Source organism: Haplochromis burtoni, unplaced genomic scaffold (genome assembly GCF_018398535.1).
Source record: "Haplochromis burtoni strain Fernald_Lab_line unplaced genomic scaffold, NCSU_Asbu1 Contig_181, whole genome shotgun sequence".
In the NCBI taxonomy this organism is placed as follows: domain Eukaryota; kingdom Metazoa; phylum Chordata; class Actinopteri; order Cichliformes; family Cichlidae; genus Haplochromis; species Haplochromis burtoni.
In genome coordinates, this window is record NW_024582542.1 from 108,905 (window position 1) to 133,364 (window position 24,460).

At 39.4% G+C, this 24,460-nt stretch overlaps 1 protein-coding gene across 1 annotated transcript in view; it reads left to right on the forward strand.

Moving 5' to 3' along the window:
* The window catches only part of LOC102309548 (inactive rhomboid protein 2), a 36,269-nt gene that overhangs the window by 5,332 nt on the left and 6,477 nt on the right, over nucleotides 1-24,460 (forward strand). The window contains exons 2-17 of the mRNA XM_042225744.1: nucleotides 12,916-13,056; nucleotides 15,076-15,227; nucleotides 15,867-16,050; nucleotides 16,789-17,010; nucleotides 17,226-17,354; nucleotides 17,641-17,738; nucleotides 17,853-18,077; nucleotides 18,259-18,370; nucleotides 20,255-20,329; nucleotides 22,225-22,386; nucleotides 22,642-22,730; nucleotides 22,815-22,878; nucleotides 23,027-23,121; nucleotides 23,224-23,299; nucleotides 23,375-23,475; nucleotides 24,027-24,180. Coding sequence (XP_042081678.1) covers nucleotides 12,934-13,056; nucleotides 15,076-15,227; nucleotides 15,867-16,050; nucleotides 16,789-17,010; nucleotides 17,226-17,354; nucleotides 17,641-17,738; nucleotides 17,853-18,077; nucleotides 18,259-18,370; nucleotides 20,255-20,329; nucleotides 22,225-22,386; nucleotides 22,642-22,730; nucleotides 22,815-22,878; nucleotides 23,027-23,121; nucleotides 23,224-23,299; nucleotides 23,375-23,475; nucleotides 24,027-24,180 — 2,061 coding nt within the window. The 5' untranslated portion in view covers nucleotides 12,916-12,933. The remainder of the gene's footprint in view (nucleotides 1-12,915; nucleotides 13,057-15,075; nucleotides 15,228-15,866; nucleotides 16,051-16,788; nucleotides 17,011-17,225; nucleotides 17,355-17,640; nucleotides 17,739-17,852; nucleotides 18,078-18,258; nucleotides 18,371-20,254; nucleotides 20,330-22,224; nucleotides 22,387-22,641; nucleotides 22,731-22,814; nucleotides 22,879-23,026; nucleotides 23,122-23,223; nucleotides 23,300-23,374; nucleotides 23,476-24,026; nucleotides 24,181-24,460) is intronic.

The window sequence follows — 24,460 nt, forward strand, 5'->3', positions numbered from 1 at the left end:
CTGTCGGCTCAGTCATGATGAGTTTTAACCCTACACACCTAGCAACAGTAACAATCAGACCTCTTCTATAAAAAAAGCCAAGAGAATCTCACTTCAAAAGAGTCCTCTGCTTTAACATTACATTAAAGGTTTTTGTTAAAGCAGAGTACTCCTTTTTATTTTGACAGGTGCATTTATTAGACATTCAGAAGCACTGGGTGTGCACCATCCACTATGCTGAGCCACTTTAATGCCATCTGACTCTTTCGGTGCTTCTCCTTTTTTGGTTACATTTAGTAAGCTTATTTTATTTGTCTTCATTCCATTAAGTGATTTACTGAGGTCCCTTTTATTTTGTTCTACTTAATTTTCTTTCCCACATTATTTATTTTTATTTAATTTTTTTTAAGGGTTTTGCACAGACTGCACTTTTCCCTGTCTTATTCCACATGACTGAATACTCTGGACTGGATTCTGGCTTTAACAGTGGAGTTTGGGAGGTCACTCTCTTGCTACATTTATATCTTCTCCCATCCACAGACATGTACGTGCTGCGGGACATAAACAAAACTCGATAATGATGAGGATAGATTGCAGCATGCACTGCAAGATTATGACTTCATTCTTTGCTAAGGATGCTGTAATCTACTATATTCCTTCTAGCATGTAGTTGTTTGTTTTAGGGCTGGGCCATATTATACCGTTCACGGTAATACCGGTATAATGTTAGGCAACGATAGGAAAATGAAATATCGCGATAGAATATGAGTAAAACGTGCATGCGCAGTGCCTTTGTTTTCATACGCACATGGCCGATTGTTGAGTGAAACAGATGAACCAGAATTGGTTTGTAAAAATGGTGCAACTTCCGTGATGTGGAACTGGTTTGGTGTTTGTCCGTCAGATACACAACAAAGCACATTTTTTTGCAGAACATGCAAGCGGCCGTCGTTATTGTCGTATTTGTCGGACTAAGATGCTCTTAAATCTGGGAGTAATCTGGGTCCTAAACTCCGTATGCTTCAGGTCAAACAACACTGCAGCATCACTGAGAGTTAAAAACTGTCTAAATTCTTTCATCTTTAATAAAACGATCAGCATTGCTGCTTTACCAGGTGTAACTATGAAGTTTAACTTCCAGGCATCCATGAAAACAAAATGTTATTACATTTAACGGAGTTAGAAGTTAGCAGGAAGCTAGCGGAAGTTAGCTCGCTAGTTTCGCTAGTTACCTAAGCATGATATAGCATGTTCTGACTGAGAGATTTCTGAAAAAAATCAAACGTACAGCTCTGCTATCACTTCCAACATAAATGAAGACAGGAAACTAAACAGCAGTGACGTTTGTAGGGTTACTGAAGTTGGGCTAGCTGGTATATAATGATGTGCTACGTGATCGCTAGCGACACAGCTATGTTAGCATAACATAAACAGTGAAGCTGGAGGACGAACACTAACACTTTTCCACTTATAAAAGTTAACGTGAAGGTTCCTCATGGTTAGAGACAAATGCAATCGCATGGCAGGATGCTGTAAACGGACCAAACTTCAGTCAGGAGAACAACTGAGATAATCCATCCATCCGAGGTCAGTCATTAATATACTGCAACAACATGGGAATAGAGCAGCTGCCAGAGAATTCAACATTAATGAATCAATGGTACAGAAGTGGAGGAAGCAAGAAGAATGAGTTTAATAAAGTTTGATTTATCTGACTGCTTTGTTTCGCTTAATGTGCCTTATAATCCCGTGCACCTTATGGTCCGAAAAATACGTACTGCACACTGCAGTTTAATGTTGCAAAGCACCTCTTTTTAACTTCAGTGGATATTATACATGGTTATGCTCAGGATATGTCAGCCCATTTCTACTGGAAATGCCTTTTGGTTAAACTTTCAGCAAGGAATTTGCATTTGCACTGTTAAATTTTTATAAAGCTTTAATGTACATAAAAACCAGCTTCTTGTTTAAGTGAAAATAAATGGAAGGTTGTCTTTTTGCGCTAGTAATGTTGTGGAGTTGTATTTTGTCTCGCATCAATTATATCGTCAGTTATATCGTTATCGCAAATTTTCAAATATATATTGTGATAAATATTTTTGGCCATATCGCCCTGCTCTAGTTTGTTTCTATATTAATATTCACGCTGACACATATTATAAAACCTTTAGGGCAGCGGTCCCCAACCTTTTTTGCGCCACGGACCGGTTTATGCCCGACAATATTTTCACGGACCGGCCTTTAAGGTGTCGCGGATAAATACAACAAAATAAAACTAGTACCGGTACCGAAAAAAAGAAGATTTATTCATAACACACGTGAAAAGACCCAGGAAAACCGAGTTAACGATAAAAACGATAACAAAAGAACGCTGAAAACCGATTAAAAACCCTGAAAACTATACATTTCACACCTGAGCCTCAACTCTCGCGCCCCGGTACCAAACGACTCATGGACCAGTCCGAGGCCCGGGGGTTGGGGACCGCTGCTTTAAGGTATGCTGCTGGCTGCTTGCCAGGTTGTTGTGAGTCTTTTTCACAGTCCTTTCGTTATCGTGTCTAGTTATTCGTTTACAGCACGGTGTTTCTTTGCCATCTCTGTTTGACCAGACACAATCTAGGCTCCATTAACAAGCCTAGATAGGATGGAAATATATTTTCATAAGCAGCATGTTCTTTTTTTTATGAGTCCTTTACTTTGGATTCTTGATTGTTTGGAAGAATATTTAAAAACAGTCTATATAGACTATAACAAGTCTTTATAAATATGTGGCTGTGAATTTAGGAATCTAATCCCAAATAGCGTGTTGTTTAGAGTCATGTTTGCATACATCTGCCCAGCAGTATAGATGTGCTGATTGTGTAACTGAGTGGAGTAAAGAATGTGACTGCTGCTGTTGATGTTCAGCACCTTTAACAGACAAAACTTTGTCCCATTTCTCCTTCCAGTTGCCTCAGCTTTCAGAAGTTAAAGGGCTGAAGTAATAACACCCCTGTATTTGCCATAAAATGTTGAATGGAAACCATTAAATGTGAGAATTAGAAGGCAAAGTTTGGACTGATAAAGGTCAGCCAGTGAGTCAGTCTCTTTCTGAGAAGTGAAGAACTGTTCTGACCTGATGAAATAATACTAATAATAACAGATGATGAATATATATACCACTGTACCATTTCTTGACGGTCAGATTATTGTCTGGTTTAGACACCAGGCCTGAGGTAACACTTGGACAGCACATGAGTGTTTTTCTAACTATCTAGCCACATATTCTAGTTAACTGATTTCATACACACTGTTCTGTCTGAGCCATCACATATGGCTCAGGTGGTCAAGGGGGTCATATACCAATCAGTGGATTGATCCTTGGCTCCTCCTGTCCATGTGTTGAATTATCATTAGGCAAGATGCTGAACCCCAGGTTTAACCCAAAAGAGGTTTTGGCCATGCCCCAATGGACGTTCACCAGATGTCTAAGCTTTAAAATTGAGGTTTAATTTGCTAGAACCTAAAATAAATAAATAAAAAAGCCTAGAAATGAGAGAAAAATGTTTATACTTCTGTTAAGTAAGGCAACAGAGACCCTGTGCCTTAACTTTATTCAGCTCAGTCATGACAACCCCCAGTTGCTGGTTTTTACCAATGAAAAACATGAAATTGTGCTGAAACAAACCAGCCCGACGCCTAATTGCAGCTACCACCAGGCAAACAGTTGTTCTTTTGCGCTGTCAATGTGTATGTAGAAATGTTGGATGATGTCTGATTGCACCATATCAGCTAATGTAATAACATAAGATTCAGATGTAGTATGCGTCGTTTTCTATCGGCATGTAATTATCTTTTTTACCCTGTTTTCATTTAGAGCTACAGCCAGCATAAATACACAATGTTAATGTTACGGTCCAGGCTTGCAGTGTTGGTGTAGACAAGTCCCACATACAAATTGGCACTTGGCAGAGTTGTCCACGCTCTTAATGATGATGTGAGACGTAGTCTGTGCGAGGGTGTGAACTTTTTTCTTTTTTTCTTCTTTGAGTTCAACCCTCAAAGCTGTTCTCAGCTTAATAATGAAATAAATTACAGTTTGCGTTATTATTCATTTCTCACTCCTCATTGTACCGATGTCTCATAATATGATTCACACTTGTTCTAAGCCTTTTAGTTCTTGCATGTGTGAAATTATGGATTTTAGATTTGTGTCCATGCATATTTATTCTTTTCTGATGTGTGTGGCATGTTGCAGAGGTTAAGGACTGTTCATTAGCAAACTGTAAGAGCTCACATTTCAGTGAACAGTTTTGCACCAGTGCACTCCTGTTTATTTGCAAGTATTCTGAAGACAAATGCGTTTAAGTAGAACAGTAGAACTGCTTTTTGCATGCGTGCCTGTCAAGTTTTAAGTGCATGTGTAAGGCTTGATGTTAAAAAAGAACTTATGAGGCAGTAATGTGGGTTAGTTCCTCATTTAGCCTCCAAGTCAGTGCTGGGAACAGCAGCTGTTTCTTCTGCATGCTAATTTGACAATATAAGTTGCAAATCATAAAATGACTCAATGTAAAGCATATAAGGCAGTTTTGGAGTAGGGTTTGTAATTAAAAAAAAAAAAGTGTCTTTATATAATAGAAGTAACAGAGAAGTAAATTCACAAGTCTTTATGACAAAAAGTAAAGCGTAATTGTGCATCTTAGGTCTTAACTCATGTTGGAAGCTCAACCATGTGACATGATCACTGGCTCACTCAAGGCTATTATCAAGATTTTTTTTTTTTTTAAGAGTTAAAAGTTAGCTAAAAGTTAAATACTTTTCTAAGAATAATCACTCCTCCACTATCGTGCTTAGAGTTTTTCCTGCCTTAAATTGGAACTTGCCGTGTAAGCACCATTAGTCCACATATAGTGAAGGCAGAGATGGGGAAAAAGACTAGTAGTATAGTTAGTACTTCGAGCCTTCTTTAGTTCAGGCTACATTCACACATTCATACGGTGCTTTATTCCTTATTCTGGGGGCAACCAAGAACACTTGGAGGAATTGGTGATTGAAAGCCGTCTTCTGATTATTGCCATGCTCTTATGCTTGGTTACCTTACTTAACAAAAGTCAGCTACTGCGGCTGAGTAATCAGTCCTGTTATATTCAAGTAAAGTCAGGTTTAATTGCTGGTGCATTGTCTGTATTGAATTATCTCTACACACAAGTCCACATGGTTGCAAAAAAAATAAAATAAAAAATCAGACACATAGAGGTCAGGATGAAGCTTTACGATCTTTGTTCTGTTCTGTTTGTTTCTTGGACCCAAATGGACTTGAGCAGACCTGTGGACATGGAGACTATGACACGCCTTTTAAAACCATTTTGCACACCTGGTAGATATCACTGAACTGTATGATCAGAGACATTTGGAGGATTTATTGGCCAATAACTCACAAGGCTGAGTCTTTGAGTGGAATACAATTCAGTCAAATGATATATGCGTTGCACAGTCGATCTGAGCAGTGATGACACATATTCATTACAGTCTGCCTATTGTGCAGATAACATTATCAAGCTGTCTGCAGTCAGGAGCCAGCAGTCAACTCAGATTTCACATTTGTCTTTAGCTCATAGCTCCACTACTTGATTGGATGTAGTGGCATGGCACTCTGGTAACTCCTGCTGCTGTCAGTACTCACTATGTGCATCCATGAAGCAAATGTAAGGCTTGTGCAACTACTACTAAGTTCCTCTGGTTAGAATGCTTAAAATGGAAATGTAGAAAAAAAATTCTGGGCTTGGTACTTGCAACATTGAAGTCAACCCAGTTCAGCAAGCTTCTGCTTTTTCTCCACACAGTAAACACCAAGAACATTGTTTTTACTGCTGTGGAGGCACACAGAATCGATTTTGTTTTTCCAACCATTCCCCTGCTTCAGATATGCCAAAAATACACACTGAGTTGCTGCCAAAAACGCGTAGTAGATATTTTGTTTTTGTGGTTTTATATTTTATATTATACATAGACTAATGTTTCCCTTTTGTTGTCCTCTTGTTGGCCAAGTGCAGTTACCTAAACATAATTTTTATATAAGTACACAATCTTCATAGAGAGCAATAGCAATGTTGCACTTTCCATCTTGCAATAATTTGGGTTTTTATTAGCTTGTTAAAACGTGTTTCCATATGTTCACAGTCATCAGGGGATGTAAGTGCATGCATACACATGCATCTTTCAGGGAGACTTGAGCAGACTTGAAATAGTGTAATTGGAAGGACTATTATGCACAGCTGTCCTGTTGCACATCCAAAACCAAGTATAATCCCATTCGAAGTCAGCAGACTAGCTGATGAGCTCCCAAATTACAGCAATAGACTCACAGGAGCAGATGAAGTTGAACTAACTCCTACTTACAGCACATTGAGAATGCTAACAGGTTTGCAAGCATGGGTTTCGGGTTTGACTTTTGGGTCACCTCCAAACCTCAAAATCAGGAAGAAGTACCTGAAAATCTCCTGAGGCTGACTTTAGTGTGGTGGGAACCACAGCCTTTGTGATGCATAGTAATTTGAGACACTGGATCCAGCGTGGGCAATGCCTTAACTAGAAGGTCAGCAGTTTGCTCTCTTTCTCCCTCTCTTATCTGTACCAGTAGTGCAGTCTATGTTTTTGGGTCTTTGCCATAGTCCGATCATCCTGTCAACCCCCCTGTGCGATTTCCAGTAAATGAGACTACAGAATTGCTGCCAGGTCAGAGAATGGGACTGAGGTGGATGCTGCATGGCCCAAATACAGAAAACACAACACTGGTGAGAGAGCACACAGTGGGAGTTTATTTCTCACTTCCAGAGAGAGAACGTAGACTCCACGTGAGAGCGTTGTGTAATAGTAACTATAAGTGGACAGATATAGCCTGAGCAGCTAAAATGGCATTCATTAATAATATTTAACCTGACTCTTAACTTCTGTCTTTTGTCCTGTAGTTATTTTTCAGTCCCCTCCTATATTAAAAAAATGCTCGCCTTCCATCCCACCTTCACCTTCACCAGTTCTATTAAGGTCTAATTTGTAATCAGAATAACAGACAGATACTGGCTCTTTTGGTTTTCTTATGATGGTCATGATAATAGATGACTCATGCATTTCATTTTCAGTGCAGGGGTAATGACATAAACTTGCGTGTGTGGCCAGACAGTTCTGTGTTGCAAGAGTCTTTGCATGCATATGTGCCATGGATGTCAACATGAAACCATAGTGAGGTTTAATTCAAATGAATATAAATCTAGTACTGATAGAGTTGCAACATAAATTGGTAGATGATGAATTATATTTTTTATTTATTTAAGTAATAACCAGTATGACTTATTAGTATTAGAGTAGTCTAAGAGTGAAGTGGCTTAAAGTCCCATTGGACGCTTAGGAAACCAATCCTTGGTTTCTGTTTAGTTTTTTTGATTTTGTTTGTTTGTTCTGCTCATTGGTGGGGAACTCTGGTTAAATATCAATTTGACTTGCCAGCTATTGCTGATTGGTGACCATTGTTGATCACTGAGATCAGTGGAATCACTAAGTTGCTGTGCAAAGCGAGTGTGGCATAAAATGAAACTCATCATCTTTCCTCATGTGGACCATGAATGAGATCAGTGGGTTTGATCAGTGGTTGTTGATCAATGGTCGTGACAATTTGCATATTAATGATCAAGAAACTGACCTCACAGCCTATTGTTTACTCAGTGGGCTACGTTCAGTCATTGTGCAAATGTAGTGTTTATAAGGTTGGGGAAACCTGCAGTCAGCTGAGAATGAAGAAGTCACTTGGATGACTGACAAAATGTTTCTCCCACTGAAAACGCTACGTCCAGATGAAGAGAATCATCCTTTTGGGATTTACTTTACCTGGATGATTGCACATGCATTAAGATGCTGTGAATGAGGTTTAACAGGTAGAGAGAGTGTGCCTTGTGTGCGTCTGCAACCCATACATGTTGCTAAAACTAGACAGTGTAGCAAGAATACGCGGAGGACAGGCATTCCACTGGGGGAAGAAACTGAACCATGATGACACCCCTTCAGAGGACCATGTGACATCACTCACATGCACATTTATCCCTGGTGGTCAATGGTCAAGCAGGGAGCAGTTAGGTGAGGCATTGAATTATTAGACCCTAGAGAGGCAAAGATGTGTCAGTACTTTCCATATCATGTGACAAACTGCTGATTATGTCATTGTGGTCATTGTCCTTTCCTCAGCGAATCTACCCCCCCTCCAGTTGTCTTTCTTGTGGTTTATTCTTGTTGTTCTGTGGAAGCAAACAGTTTTATCTTACATCTTACTTGTTTCTTATTCAGTTCCAACCTGAACAGCTGGCTTTTGATTTGTATCACTGTTTCAGTTTTTATAGAAACATATCTGCAACATGAAAGAAGGAATGCACATGGATTTGAAAGGGAGGCTTCTCGGTGCTTTAGAAAATATGCTCTGATGTCATTGCTTCTGGTTGAGGTAAAGGCTTTCACACAGCTAGAGAAGATCATAGGGTTTCATAACGTGACTAAATTAGTTTCATATATGATCTTTTTTTTTCTCACATGGTCACATTCATATGACTTTGTTAGCGTTCCTGGTGCTCTCTGACAGGCAGTGAGCACAATAACCATGGTGTTAACCAATCTGTTTCTAGTAATACACCAGTTAAAATAAATTATGATAAATCATCAAAAATGGCATATTGGTTGATGTCTTCATAGATAGATCTTCACATTTGACTTTTACTTTCATGCTCATTAACCTTCCTTTTCTATGGGAATAAAGGCAGAATAGAACCAGCTGGCAGCCAGTTGGGTCAAGTCCCCTCGAGTTGTGCTCATTGACAAAGACTCATTCAGACTGATGACAACATGCTGGCAATCTGTTTGCATTTGCATGAAGTTACAGAAGAACAAACAAGAATGCCTTTTGACATTTTGTTGAACAGGATCCGGACTTGTTTTCTTTGTTTTCCAAATTTCTTTAAAAAAAAAAAAATTGACCAACTTGAAAAGTTGGATGGCAGGAACCTTTTCTTGCTGTTGATTTCAGCTGTCATACCAACATTTCTTAACAATTGACACGGCTGTGTTATGTTCTGTTATCATAACAGAAGCTAAAATACATCTTTGTTAAATTAGCTTAAAATGATGCTCAATTGTAAAATAATGCATGTAGAGTTGCAACATAAAGTGGTGGATAATGCATTATACTTGTATTAGAGTTAGACTAGTCTAAGGCTGACGTGGCTTAAAGTCCCACTGAAGTGGCTTAAAGGACGCTTAGGAAACAAATCCTTGGTTTCTGTTTCGTTTTTTCATTTTGGTTTTTTGTGTATTTGTTTGTTTTTATATCACTATTTTTATATCACAGAGACACATCATTATAATTGAAGTTCAAGTAAATCTGCTCTCTCTGTGTGAAAGGTCCAGGGTTCAAAAAATGTTGTCAAGTGAGCTTTCAAAATGAGTGTGAAGGGTGAGTGATAGTTTCAGATTTAAAAAAATACAAATAGAGTAAAAATAAACACAAAAATTAATTGGATAACAGTTATTATTACCTTGGCAGCAAGTAAAGTGTATGTGGGGGGGAAACATTGCAAAAATTAATACAATTCTTGTGTTTCTATTCTTTATATGTCGCTGTTATCCTTCTACAATCTGTACCCATATGTTTTCTAGTATGGACCCTAACAACTGCCTGCATACATTGATAGACTTGGTTAGACCCGAGTACTCCATCCATTAGCTAAATTCCTAGCTTTTTCATTATCTGAGTGATTTCCAGCCCCTGCCCACTACTCTACTGAACCAGAGGCTGGATTGCCAGTAACCTCCTCTCTGTCTCTGGAGGGCTGAACCAGGCATTCTGTCTAAGCTTCAAATATTTAGCACACCTAATTGAGATCCGTGTTGAAATGTACACTCGTAATAACATAAAGGTATTTTAGAAATGGTGTTTTTTGTTTGTATGTGGACAGAGTAAGTGTTGCCTACACTATGGTTAGCCCTGCGCAGCCATTCCTCAGCTCTGTAGTGGAAACTAGGCCGAGCTGGTGTCAGGTTTTCATGTTGCAGCCGTTCCTGTCCCAGACACTCAGGGACTCGCATTGATTTTATAAACCACAACTCCAGGACAGCATTCAGGGCTCTGAACACCATAATGACATAATGGATGTTTTGGCCAAGCCAAGCAAAATGACATTATGTTCAGTGTGGTGTTTTATGTCTGCAATGCCTTGAATTTCTCTGGAAATGCACTGTGTAATGCTATGTGAAACACTCTGAGCTCCAGGAATAGACTGGCTGCTTGCTACACCATTAACTGAGATTTGTAAAGACAGGGAGACAAAGATAAGTAAGTTTGACGGTATAATTCAGTCCCTGTGTAGACAATAATGAGTCCTATTTCACCAGCTCCGTTCCATCAACTTGGCTAACGAAGTTGAGGATATGTCATTTGTGTCATCCGCGCAATGCAATTCAATAAATACGATTTGTTGTTAGTAAACACTGACAGTGAGACAAAGTGATATTAAAAGGAGTCATCCTGTTGGTCCTTTGAGTATTTTTCTACAGTGTGGTGTGGAGCTTTATTGATATAAGCACATAATCTCCACAGCTTACATTAACAGAAACTGTAAGTAGTGTAAATGGTTGAAGCGGCAGCTCAAAGTGACTTTCACGTTTGTTTGTTTTTGTCTGAACTAAAGTCAGAAATCAGAAATGATTCACTTTGAGACTGGCAGAAACAGCACTGCATGATTGAAAACTTTATATTGCTATTGCTTAGTCTTAATTCACATTATTTAAATTGTAAAAAAGTGTTAATTGTAGTTTGTTTTGTTTGTTTTTACATATAAAACTGAGATTGACATTTTAGAACTTGAAAATTAACTAAAGTGCATTGATTTGAAAAATATCAAGTTTCTAATTATTTAGCTGTGTGTGCTGCTCTTACAACTGTGACAAAATTGCAATTGCATTATAAAAATATAAATACAGGTATTTGTTTTATTCTTTAATGCATGCATTAGTAGGAGAAGCTTAAGCTATTAGATCACCATTATTACATTCAATCAATAAAATAAGCTGAGAAAACAATAGCAATTACTCACCACCTCGAATGTATCATGATTAACGGGGACTATTGATCACCGTTATGTGACATCATTGTTTATCAGCTGCTTTTTCATTCGAAGTCAAAGATCTTTAATTCTTTTAGAGTCTCCTTATTGAGCAGAGTCACAGTATGACAGATTTTCTTGTGTGGTGGAGCTATCCCTCTAACTCTCTATGGACACTGTTTAAAAATCAATGAGCAGGGCTGCCTGTGGTCTCATAATTACATCATTTTTGCATCACTTAGTTAAAATATTTAGGTATTTAATTGTCCAAACTTTTCACTAGTGCTGTATTTCCATTTCTTTTTTCGCATTCAGTTGTTTTTGATAAATAACTCATTCATGATGTTGTATATTTCCAGAAAAGATATAGTATCACATGTATCACCTTCTTACAAAGAGATTTTACTAATAAAATGAATATTTATAACTATAAACTTAAACAAATATATTGCTTTATTTGATGTTTTGGCTAAATACATGTAATTGAAACACTCAGGAGATGTATCATTCTGCCCTGTTTTCCTCATCCTTTAAAATTACATAAGCATAAGTCAGTGACCTGAACACTTTGATGTAAGAGAAGGTTTCTCTTCTTAATACAGCACAATTTCTGTGCAAAGCCTTAAAGAATCACTTAAGAAATTGCCTTGAATCAAAAAGCAAGGAAAGCAAAAGCAAAGAAAGTTGGCAGTGTTTTTTTTTTCCCCTTTTAGTAGCAGATGGAACTGGAAGGGAGCCAGTTGCTGTTAGAGGCTGATTGTTTGGATAGACTGTAATGGTTTCCTTTTTTCGGTTATTGTTGGCTGTAGGAAGGAAGGCATTAGGTCCACTGCCACAGCAGAGACCTGATATAAATGCAAACAAAAGCATTTCATTTTCTAAATATGACATTTTTATTCTCTTTCTTTATGTGTCATTCCTCTTTCTTTTTCTTCTTGACCTTACCTGGGAGGGAAATAAATAAATAAATAAATAAATAAATAAATAAATAAATAAATAAATAAATATTATGCATGCTCATAAATCCAGTTTAAATAAAGACTCTGCTAGAGCATTCAATATTCTTTCGATATATTTCAGTACAACATTTTGTAAGTAAGCATTAATCACTATATTTATGAACAGTAATACTGAAGCCTACAGTACTGTGCCACACCTCATTATTTTATATTTTACTTCCAAGGAGTCTGACTGTCTAATTATTTTTATTTTATTTTTTATTTTTGAAGTGTTCCCCAGACTTTCTTGAAGTTTTCAGAGATTTTCTGTGGACTTTGGCTGCTTTTACATTCATTGTCAGTCCAGTCTTGTACTATTTTTGGAGCATCCTGGGTTTGTTTTTTTAATTGCACTACTTAACACTGACCTATGAATAATTCAAACATAAAAAATGAATATGCTGAGGAGGTAAGGAGAGAGGCTAACCATTAATGTCTGCAGCTATCTGTAAAACATGGAGGATACTCTGGCATGGTTTGTGGCTACATTTCAGCCAGTGGTGTTGTGGATGTTGTCAAAATTGATGGAATTATGAACACCTTCATTTTTCAACATGACAATGATCCCAAACACACTGCCAATGCAGTAAAAGCAGACCTGGACAGACAAAAGCAGTGGAGCAGTATCAGTCATGGATTAGCCTCTCCCAGAGTCCGGACCTCAACGTGTTTGTCTTACACTGTATTTCCATTTATGTTTTAACCTGCCAGTAAATCTCTGCACCTACTGGAGGTTTGATGTATGGAGACTCACCGTAGACATGCATATATGCAGATTATCAAATAATAATACAAACTTTGTTTTGTCATGATTTTTTCAGCTCCAGCACTCTGACAGGATGGCATCACACGAAGGGGAGGAGCCTCCTCCGTACCAGGGCCGAACAGATAGTCGTTTAAAGAGCAAGAAGCCACCCAGCCTTGTAATAGCCATCCCTCCACCAGAAGCAGTGATGTCCCAGGTAGGCTGGTTGTGGTTTTTTTTTTTTTTACCTGACCCTGTCCTTCACTGCTTGGTATCATGCAACAGTTATTTAAATGTGTTGTCACATAACACGTAGGGTTGACATGGACCCTAACTCTGAAAATATAGACGGACTCATGAGCAGGTCTGTGCTTCTGTTGTCTCAGAAGTTTGCTGCTCTCTGTGGATTTAACACAATGAATTCTACAAGATATTAGTACATGCTAAATGAACTATCATGGATGCCTTCCGGTGGCTAGCCACTAAAAAACCGAAGTAAAAGTGTAATTTGCTAAGTGATACTGAAGAGCGTTACTGGCTGAAATCCAAATTGATGACTACTACATCTGAGCTGACGTTGATCACGGACACTACAGTCTGTCCTGCACTAGGTTAACATGGTCTACAATACTGCAAACTACCCACAAAGTGTGGTGATTTTCTTATTAGCACAGACTGGCAAACATAATACTGATATACTCTTTATGTTGTCAAAGGGTTTAAAAGGTTTTTTTTTTCTCTCAATTATATAATTTTAAAATAACTTGTTTTTTCTCCCCAGAAAAATGTGTGAAAATATTTACAAATGTCTTCTCTACTCTACCATTATTTAGCTTTTGTTTTCTTTTGCTACTACTACTAGTGGCCTGTCAAGCTCCATACTCTCTCACATCACATGTAATGTAGCGAAATCTAAAAAGTGACCTGTAAAATAACTCATTGTGAATCACTCACTCCTGCGTATAGCACAAAGTTCTTCATTTAAACGGAGATAAGCAAAGATCAGCTCAATGAACACAGAATTAAAACAGAGCAAAAAAAAGCCCGAGTGTTGTGATTGTTACTGAACAAATTTCTTCAAAGAAAGGCTTTTTATTCATTTTGTGTTAGTAAAGAGCACATTCCTCTCAATCTGCTTCATAAACATGGTCCAAAAAACATGTCTGGATATTTTGTGGGTAGCTCACATGGAGGTTCAGATCAATTTTCGGTTTCACTCACTGTGCGATTATGAAAATTAATGGATGGATTAATGGGCTGATGGACTACTTCATAAATGGTTTGTAATAATCATTTGACTCAGGATGCACAGTAGAAGAAAATAAACGATGATGGGCAGTACTTTACTTTTAAGAGTTTACAACACATTAAAGCAGCACAGTGTTCCTTGATGCCTCTGTAATTGCCACTTGCTCTCACAAGCAGGCTGTTGGCACAACTATCTGGCAGTTTGTGTAGCCCATATATTTGTAACGGCGGGCCTCATGCTAGCAACACAAACAAAGGCATTTTAGCTACACAAATTAGTTGGTGCTCAGAGTTCAACTGAGCATGTCACATTTAAACTGTTCTAAAAGGCAAGCAGTGTAATAAACATGTAAATTTGTGCTGTGGCTTTGCACTGCAGGTATTTATGCTACTAGCTTTTCCATTACAAAGACAATTTTAGATCATCCTAAATTTGGTACTGATTTGCTGCATCATGTGCCATAGTTAATACTTAATCAGGATGTGTGAGGCAGTGTTATTATTCTGAACTAAAACTGAAAACAAAAACTACATATGAAAAGCATTTTAGTTAAGTAGAGTAATAACAACTAGATCTTAAGAAAAAATGATTACAGAGGAAGTCTTATATGTTTTTGTCATTGGAGTCAATGTTACCATTGGAGCCTGCTCAACAAGGCTTTGTTTCAGAAAGTGTGTTTTTTTTTTTGGGGGGGGGGGGGGGGATTTTTAAATTGTTGATGTTAAAAATTGTCACGTGGGGCAAAAACATTTTTGGAGCATTGAACTGAATAACATTTAAGAGCCACTGGTGTAAAAGAGGGCATTTGTCCTCACTCCTCTGGAAGGAGATTGAGCATGGCCTAATTATGAAGGTACTTGCAACCTGATCGTTTGACAGGCTTTCCCCCTGCACAGGCAATATTACTTAGTTTTTATAGCTTATATATTTTATAGCAGCAAAGATTTCTGATGACAACATTTTCTTCCCTTCCTTTCTTCTGGTCAGCCACCACGACAATCACTGAAAAAAAACCCAAGTGCTCAAGCGACCGGTTCTGTGTCAGAGAGCGTCGATGGACATAGAGATGGAGAATTTTCAGCAAGAGAAAGACGGGAGAAGTTTAGCAGACAAACATCGCTCTCACAAAGCATCCGAAAGTAAGCTCTGCTGCTGCTTCTGCTGTTGTTTTTGTCTCAGAGGTCAAGTGTGACTCCACCTACAGTGGAGGCATAAGTAGCTTTGGGAGACAGAAAAAAATCAAATGTATGTAAGCATTCTCCCCTAAAGTGTATTTCAAAGAAGTCTGGGTGTTGTTCCCTGCAGTTCATTCACCTAAAACTATCAAGCACACACAATTCATTCATCCAGAAATCTCCTCTTCATAATCCTAATCCTAATTGCAGTCATTTAATTACTCCCATTTATCAACTACATGTCCTAAGAGTCCAGTCATTGAGCGTGCAGCAAGCGTCAAGACATTGAATGTTTGGTAATAAAGTGCACTAATGTCTTTAAGAGTGCACAATACGTGACTTTTGACTTCCCTTATATGAAAGTTATCCAAGCTACATCAGCTTGAACAAAGCTGCATTGTGTAATTTGGTGTCAAAATGTAACTGTTTATTTTTTTCTTTTGTGGTAGTATCTAGTCTCTTCACATAAGGTGAAAAACAAGACTCGGATGTTTCGTTTCATTTCTTGTTTATGTAGCTTTTTAAGAATAGGTATATGCTAAACATTTCAGGTCATTTTTGTGAATATCTTCTTTTAGCTGAACAATCTTTCTGTCCCTCCAGGAGTACAGCCCAGTGGTTCGGTGTGGGCGAAGACTGTGAGACTAATCAGCAGGTCTGGCACCGGAAGAGCCTGCGCCACTGCAGCCAGCGCTATGGCAAGCTGAAGCCCCAGTACAGAGAGCCCGAGACGGCCACCAGCATCGACCAGAGCCTGGATTCACCAGCTGCCCACAGGATGCCCAGGGTATAATACCGTCATACAAAGACAGCGTTACTTAGTGTGTTATCCTACTGTTAGGATGCTACAGTTTTATTTAAATGTCTACCTTATCGGTAATTTTAACTTGAGTGGAGAACATCATCCAGGAAACATGATGCACTTTCTGTTTAATATTCTGATACTTTTGTAAGAAAAGAAAAACTTTTTGTTCTGAAGGAAACTAAACAGAATGACACACAGCAGGCTCCATGTGTAGCTACTGAGACTTTCCATTTCTAAACTGCCAAGAAGCTCAACTTTTTTTCTTTGTTCTCCACCTGCATTTTTTCACTTGATAAAGTGGAGAGATTTCTCAAGAAGACACTGTATTAAAGTGCTGCATAGTTACAGACGTGGACCATCTGTGCTGCAGACGAATCATGTCTCTCTTTCAGTCTGTGCCAGACAGTTCTGCTCCACTCATCCAATATTTTGTTCATCTTTTTGTTCTCTGTCCTCATCTACACACACCTACCATCATTCCCTCTTTGCTACATATATGTACGTTTACACAAACACATAAAGCAGTTCTCTCTCTCCCAGTGTCAGCACTGTGAAGTTTGTAAGTTATAAATATGATCCTGTCATGCTCACCCACAGAGTGCTTCTTCTTCAGCCTCGGCACAGTAGGAATATGTAAAGATGCTTACCAGTTCAAGTTCACGTGACTGTCACGGTGAAGTATTTTTTTATCAGGCTGACCCTAATCTCTCTTTCTGCTAGATTGTGGACCCCCTGGCACGAGGGCGAGCCTTCCGCTGCCAGGATGAGTTGGACAGCCGCTCTCCAAGAACACCTCAAACAGCTCAAGGGGGTCCGGTCACACCAGGCGTCGCTTCACTCATCTCCTTCACCAGCCAGCGCTCCGGGTACAGTCGCTTCCCCAAACGAAAGCGAGAGTCCGTCGCGCGCATGAGCATCAGAGCTGCGTCCAACCTGTTGAGGGTGGGTGGAAATGAAAAGCAGAGTCGCAAGAGCACTGGTTCGAATCCCGGCCTTTAATGTTTCCTCTGTGTTTGCATGCTTTTTAGCCATCCCTGTGAATAAAATGACAGTAAATGCCAGCATTTATTGTTTTTATCATTATTAGGATCATTAAGATCTCTCCTTTTTTATGCACTTGAGGAACCGCATGTCATGTGGCGTGTTTGTTTGTTCAGGGTCGCAGCAGCTTGGCAGGCCCACAGGCTGGTCGCAGTTTCCCCAGGAAGAGCTTTGTCAGGCCCAGCTGGATGGACGAGGACACTGTGGATTCTGCAGATGCATCCGAGTCGCTCTTCTTCAGTAAGGTCAGCAGCAGCTCTCGCAGCCACCCGTTTGGCACCCGGATCTTTGCAGTAGTTTCTTTCCTTGCTTTTACTCTGTTTGACAAAATTCTATGTTTTCATTCGATTGTCATTGTTTACGTGCTTCTTCTCTCAACCTCCATTTTTTTCCGTGACTGTATTTTTCTTTGTTTGTCCTCCTGTCTTCCTCGCTGTTTGTGTGTCCCATACAGCAACACATAACATGTGACTACACGTTAATTACTGCCCTCTCTTTTTGTCCTCTGTGTCCTGCATTACCTCTGTACAGGGTGATGTCCGTGATGAGTTATATTCCATGGCCGATGATGTCTTTGAGTCGCCCCCCTTGTCTGCCTCTTTTGCTCCCTGCGAGCAACCTTCCAGCCTGTGAGTAAATATAAATACTCAACCAAAGTCTCTGAATTGCACACATTGTGTTTTGTTTTTTTTCCTTTTTAACCCTAATTCTTTCTCTGTCTTGCATACCTGTCTTCCTCTCAGTCCCAGTAAGGATTTATCACAGGCTCCTAAAACGCCAACACTATTCCACGAAATGGCTCAACCACGTCGCGGACGTCGCATTGCCTCCCAAGTGAAGCACTTTGCGTTTGACAAGCAAAAACGTCAGTATGGTTTGGGAGTTGTGGGGAAATGGCTAAACCGACAGTATCGACGAAGCATTAGCAGCAACGTCCAGAAGCAGCTGGACGACTTCCACAGCCACAGGTTGGGAATGAGCACTGTGCATATATACAAGCGAATTATTTGCTTGATTTAAATCAACATAACACAATTCAGAGAGAGATAATTAATTACGCTGACAAAGTGCTGAAAGTATTTATTGGTTAGTCTTTGTTTTAGCTGTTACTCGATTCACAGCACTGTTTTGTGGTGTGCATGATTTCAGACCCTACTTTACCTACTGGATTACATTTGTCCACATCGTTATCACATTGCTGGCCTGCTGCACGTATGGGTTTGCCCCTGTTGGGTTTGCACAACATTCGACAACTGAGCTGGTAAGTATATATCTCACAGATTAATTTGGAGCAATATTTAAAAATAGAAAATATACTTTTTGACATGACAGGTTTCATATCAGTGTGAAAATTGAAGGTTAACATTTCGTAGTGTAACTCAGTATTGAAATTAGAATTCCTTTTTTTGCTCTTGAACACTCAATGTAAATATACAGGGAGTGCAGAATTATTAGGCAAATGAGTATTTTGTCCACATCATCCTCTTCATGCATGTTGTCTTACTCCAAGCTGTATAGGCTCGAAAGCCTACTACCAATTAAGCATATTAGGTGATGTGCATCTCTGTAATGAGAAGGGGTGTGGTCTAATGACATCAACACCCTATATCAGGTGTGCATAATTATTAGGCAACGTCCTTTCCTTTGGCAAAATGGGTCAAAAGAAGGACTTGACAGGCTCAGAAAAGTCAAAAATAGTGAGATATCTTGCAGAGGGATGCAGCAGTCTCAAAATTGCAAAGCTTCTGAAGCGTGATCATCGAACAATCAAGCGTTTCATTCAAAATAGTCAACAGGGTCGCAAGAAGCGTGTGGAAAAACCAAGGCGCAAAATAACTGCCCATGAACTGAGAAAAGTCAAGCGTGCAGCTGCCAAGATGCCACTTGCCACCAGTTTGGCCATATTTCAGAGCTGCAACATCACTGGAGTGCCCAAAAGCACAAGGTGTGCAATACTCAGAGACATGGCCAAGGTAAGAAAGGCTGAAAGACGACCACCACTGAACAAGACACACAAGCTGAAACGTCAAGACTGGGCCAAGAAATATCTCAAGACTGTTTTTCTAAGGTTTTATGGACTGATGAAATGAGAGTGAGTCTTGATGGGCCAGATGGATGGGCCCGTGGCTGGATTGGTAAAGGGCAGAGAGCTCCAGTCCGACTCAGACGCCAGCAAGGTGGAGGTGGAGTACTGGTTTGGGCTGGTATCATCAAAGATGAGCTTGTGGGGCCTTTTCGGGTTGAGGATGGAGTCAAGCTCAACTCCCAGTCCTACTGCCAGTTTCTGGAAGACACCTTCTTCAAGCAGTGGTACAGGAAGAAGTCTGCATCCTTCAAGAAAAACATGATTTTCATGCAGGACAATGCTCCATCACACGCGTCCAAGTACTCCACAGCGTGGCTGGCAAGAAAGGGTATAAAAGAAGAAAAACTAATGACATGGCCTCCTTGTTCACCTGATCTGAACCCCATTGAGAACCTGTGGTCCATCATCAAATGTGAGATTTACAAGGAGGGAAAACAGTACACCTCTCTGAACAGTGTCTGGGAGGCTGTGGTTGCTGCTGCACGCAATGTTGATGGTGAACAGATCAAAACACTGACAGAATCCATGGATGGCAGGCTTTTGAGTGTCCTTGCAAAGAAAGGTGGCTATATTGGTCGCTGATTTGTTTTTGTTTTGTTTTTGAATGTCAGAAATGTATATTTGTGAATGTGGAGATGTTATATTGGTTTCACTGGTAAAAATAAATAATTGAAATGGGTATATATTTGTTTTTTGTTAAGTTGCCTAATAATTATGCACAGTAATAGTCACCTGCACACACAGATATCCCCCTAAAATAGCTAAAACTAAAAACAAACTAAAAACTACTTCCAAAAACATTCAGCTTTGATATTAATGAGTTTTTTGGGTTCATTGAGAACATGGTTGTTGTTCAATAATAAAATTATTCCTCAAAAATACAACTTGCCTAATAATTCTGCACTCCCTGTATTACCAACTTTTTAGTAGCTGTATTTGTGTCCTAAAACTCACAGAAAGAGATGTGTTTAATAAACAGTGTATTACTGTGCAAGCTAATACTCACAAGTCCTTGATCAGACCCATTTGTAAACTGTGATGCTCTGCTGCCCTCTGTAGGTGCTGAAGAACAAAGGCATTTATGAGAGTGTTAAGTATGTCCAACAACAGAACTTCTGGATTGGTCCAAGCTCTGTAAGTTTAGCTGTATTATTAATGTGCTTAGAACGGCTTTGGATGTTTGTCTAGATGTGCAAAACCTAAGGGAACAGCTCCCAAAAATGGTCGATATGGTAAAATGAACACAGCCAGAATGTATAATACTAGCACAGCTTAAGGGAACTCACATTTGGTGTGAAGTTTAGGTTTGCTGTGTTTTCAGGTGGGACACTTCTGCCCTCCTCCAGTGCATTTACTTTATTTTCTCACTTCATGTTTTATCAGTGATGATTTACTGCATTTATTAAGTTACAAGCCTAAAAATGTCAATTTATTTTCTGCATTTAAAATTGATCGTTTCAGTTGTGAGAGTAAATTGTTTAAATGGAGGCTGAGCTGACCGGTTTTAGTAATTTATTAAGAAAAATAACGGAACTTCTATGTTTGAATGCATGAGCACATACACTATGTTGCCAAAAGTATCCACTCGTCTGCCTTCACACCCTTATGAACTTGGGTTGAGATTAAGACAGTCAGTCTCTTCTACACTTGCTCATCCATGACTTTATGGACCTTTCTTAGTAATGGCAATAACATTATCATCCTTCCAACAGACAAGGATAAGTGCAAGGAAGAATATCATGAGGAAAATTTTGTCACTGCTCAGTGACAAAAATAAGATAAGATAAGACTTTATTGATCCCACAACGGGGAAATTATTGCGTCACCTCAGCTCAGGTACAGATATCAGAAGGAAATGCAAAAATACAAATAAGTGCAATCAATGAAAAAAAGTAAGATAATACACTATATACAATGGTAGCATACACAGTATGTGATTATGGATATAGTTGGAAATATGGAAGACATAAACTATATAGCTTGATATAGCTATTGTACCACTACTATTCCTATTTATAGACACGTACACACTAAATATACATATGTATACATGTGCAGGTATATATATGTCTGTATATGTCCATACACATGGAAGGTCCATTATGCATGGAGTGGTGACCGTGGATGTTCACAGTGTCCAGTGACTTATGACATCGTGATATGTAATTTGTAAATACTTACAAACCCCTGAAACGAGACCCAGGAAGTGGTTACAGGAAGAGGGTGATAGATTGTCTGATGCAGTTAGAATGAGACAATGGTATTGACGGGACCTCATACCACAGGTTTTACCCAGGCGAATCTACACAAAGTCTGTATGGTTTACCCAAGATAAATAAACAGGGTTTACCTTTAAGACTAATTGTCTGTATGATCAACTCGGTCACCTATAACATCTCAAAGTTTCTGGCTTTCATCTCCTCAACCCGCTTGTAGACAGCTCTGAACACCACATCCTGAACACCTTGGATTTTGTTGAGAAAGTGAGAGATGTCATTATGGAGGTTTGAGTCAAGGAGGCCATTTACGTAAAAAGGGAAAGACCATCTCTGAATCGAGGAGGGGGGCATCTTCACCTTCTTACAATGCTGTGATTGCAGCCATTTCCCAACTTTCTGTGAATGGTACTCATGGCCTTTGATCAGTGGTTGTTGATCAATGGTCATGACAATTTGCATATTAATGATCAAGGAACTGACCTCACAGCCCATTGTTCCCTCAGTGGTGCTACGTTCAGTCATTGTGCAAATTTGCTGTTTATAAGGTTGAGGGAACCTGCAGTCAGCTGAGACTGAAGAAGTCACTTGGATGAGTGATGAAACGTCTCCCCCACTAAAAACGCTACGTCCAGATGAACAGAGCCAACATCAACATTTGGATACAGGAGTAAATACCTTTGGGGAAAATAGTGTATTTAAAAGATAGACAGGCACCAGTTTATTTCTTTATCATCTTAATCTGTGTTTAGCATGTGTGTTACAACATTTTTTTTTTTTTTGATCTTTAAAATCATTTCCATCAATTTTTAGGAAGACCTCATCCACCTGGGGGCAAAATTCTCCCCCTGCATCCGTCGGGATGCACAAATCGTCAGCCTGATCGAGAAGGCCAGAGAGCTCGAGAAAGATTCTGGCTGCTGCGTTCAGAATGACAACTCTGGATGTGTGCAGACCCTCAGCTCCGGCTGCTCTGTACGTGATAATGTACACATACCTGTGCACATGAGTTTATAATCTTTAAGCATATAATCACTTAAACACTCGTGCTAATCATTCACAGTGTCTTTGCTGTGCTCTTGAGCTTTTCCCCTTTAGATGCAGATTTTGGGTGTGCAGTAAAAAAGAAACATAATCTGTTTTTCATTTCTTTGCTGTGCTTGGTAAATGAGAAAACAAACTGTGTCTTAAATATTTATAATAATATAAATATATAATAACTTCATGCAGGAGACGCTGGCCACCTTTATTAAATGGGACAATGAACAAATGGAAAACATCAGTAGGTCGTCCGGTTCTGTCTGTCACCAGGACCCCAGGTGAGGATATGAAGCTTAATTAAAGTGTGTCATTAAAGACTCAGCAGCGTTTCACCACTTTGATGCTTTTCTTGTTGTGAACAGAATATGTGAGGAGCCTGCCTCTGCAGAGCCTCATTTGTGGAAGGATGACATCACCACGTGGCCGGTGAGGGGCCACCGCTGCCTCGTTCATTCTTCATTTTTCTGTTGCTACTCTGTGTTCACTTGCATCTGAACCACATTTTATATTAATTTTCCTTTTTCTTTTTTTTTTCTTTTCTTTTTTTTTTTGGTTTTACCTGTGCTGCTGTCAGATCTGTACATATCCAAAGAAGTGGAGTCACACAGGCTACAGACACATGGACTGTAACATCAAAGGACGGCCCTGCTGCATAGGAACTAAGGGCAGGTGCGAAACATGTGTTTGCTAAAGCGCTTTGCTACTCTGAGGTCATCTGTTTTAAAATAAATAAATAAATAAAATTTGATTTATTTATGTATTTATTTGTAGATGTGAAATCGCAACCAGAGAGTATTGCACTTTCATGCATGGTTACTTCCACGAGGAAGCCACCCTCTGCTCACAGGTATTGTGTGTGCATGATGATGAGTGTGTGTGTCTTTTTCTTTAGTATGTTTCTGACTGCAGTGTTGTTACACAGGTCCACTGTCTGGATGATGTGTGCGGCTTGCTGCCCTTCCTTAATCCTGACGTTCCCGATCAGGTCTACCGTCTCTGGCTCTCTCTCTTCCTACATGCTGGGTACGCACTTCCCCCTGCAGCAACGTCCTAAGACAAAGATTTATTTTTCCTGTGGTCATGTTTTATGGCTATGTTGCACAGATCTTTTAATTTCTGACACGTGTATCTATGAATGAGCTATTTCAGCTGAATGTAGCATTGATGATATATTGTGAGACTGTAATATGCCATGACAAAGCCTTTTACACAGTCAATGAACTGTTTCATTAATTTGCTATGAGTGATTACTTAATGCGGTTTCACTGTGTCAGCATCCTTGAGGATTCAAAACTAATGAAACATTTCTAATTGAGGACCCAGTGCTCGTGAGACGTTCGCTCACATGAGAACTGTAATACTAATACCAGGCAGGCACAAGGGATTTCCCTCAGATGTAACCCTTTAAAAGCAGGCGAGCAAACAAGCCAAAGGAGCTTAATGGGGGAAAAAAAAAAAATCCTAAATGCATATTTGTGATAATGCAGTGGTGGAAAGGAGTTTTGGTTACAAGTGATAACCTTTGTGTGTGTGTGTGTGTGTGTGTGTGTGTGTGTGTGTGTGTGTGTGTGTAGGCTTTTACACTGCGTGGTGTCCGTAGTGTTCCAGATGACCATACTGAGGGACCTGGAGAAGCTGGCAGGTTGGCTTCGCATCTCCATCATTTACATGTTGAGTGGGATCACTGGTAACCTCGCCTCTGCCCTCTTCCTGCCCTACAGAGCCGAGGTGAGTTCGTCACATATATGTAAATACACATTAATACACTTTTTTTTTTTCTCTGAAAGTTTCAAGGCACACAGGATGTGACGTTTTGTGCACTTAAGCTTTTTAAATTCATTTGTCTGAAAGTTTATGTTAAACCTTCAGTTAAGTGTCCTTGGTAAGTGAATATTCCAGTCGCATCCGCTATAAGGAAACTTTGTTTAATCTGTTAAGTCTGTATATGTGGGGCACTTGGGGCTCAGGAGCAAATCGCCCACTAAATAGAAGGTCTGGTTCGATCCAG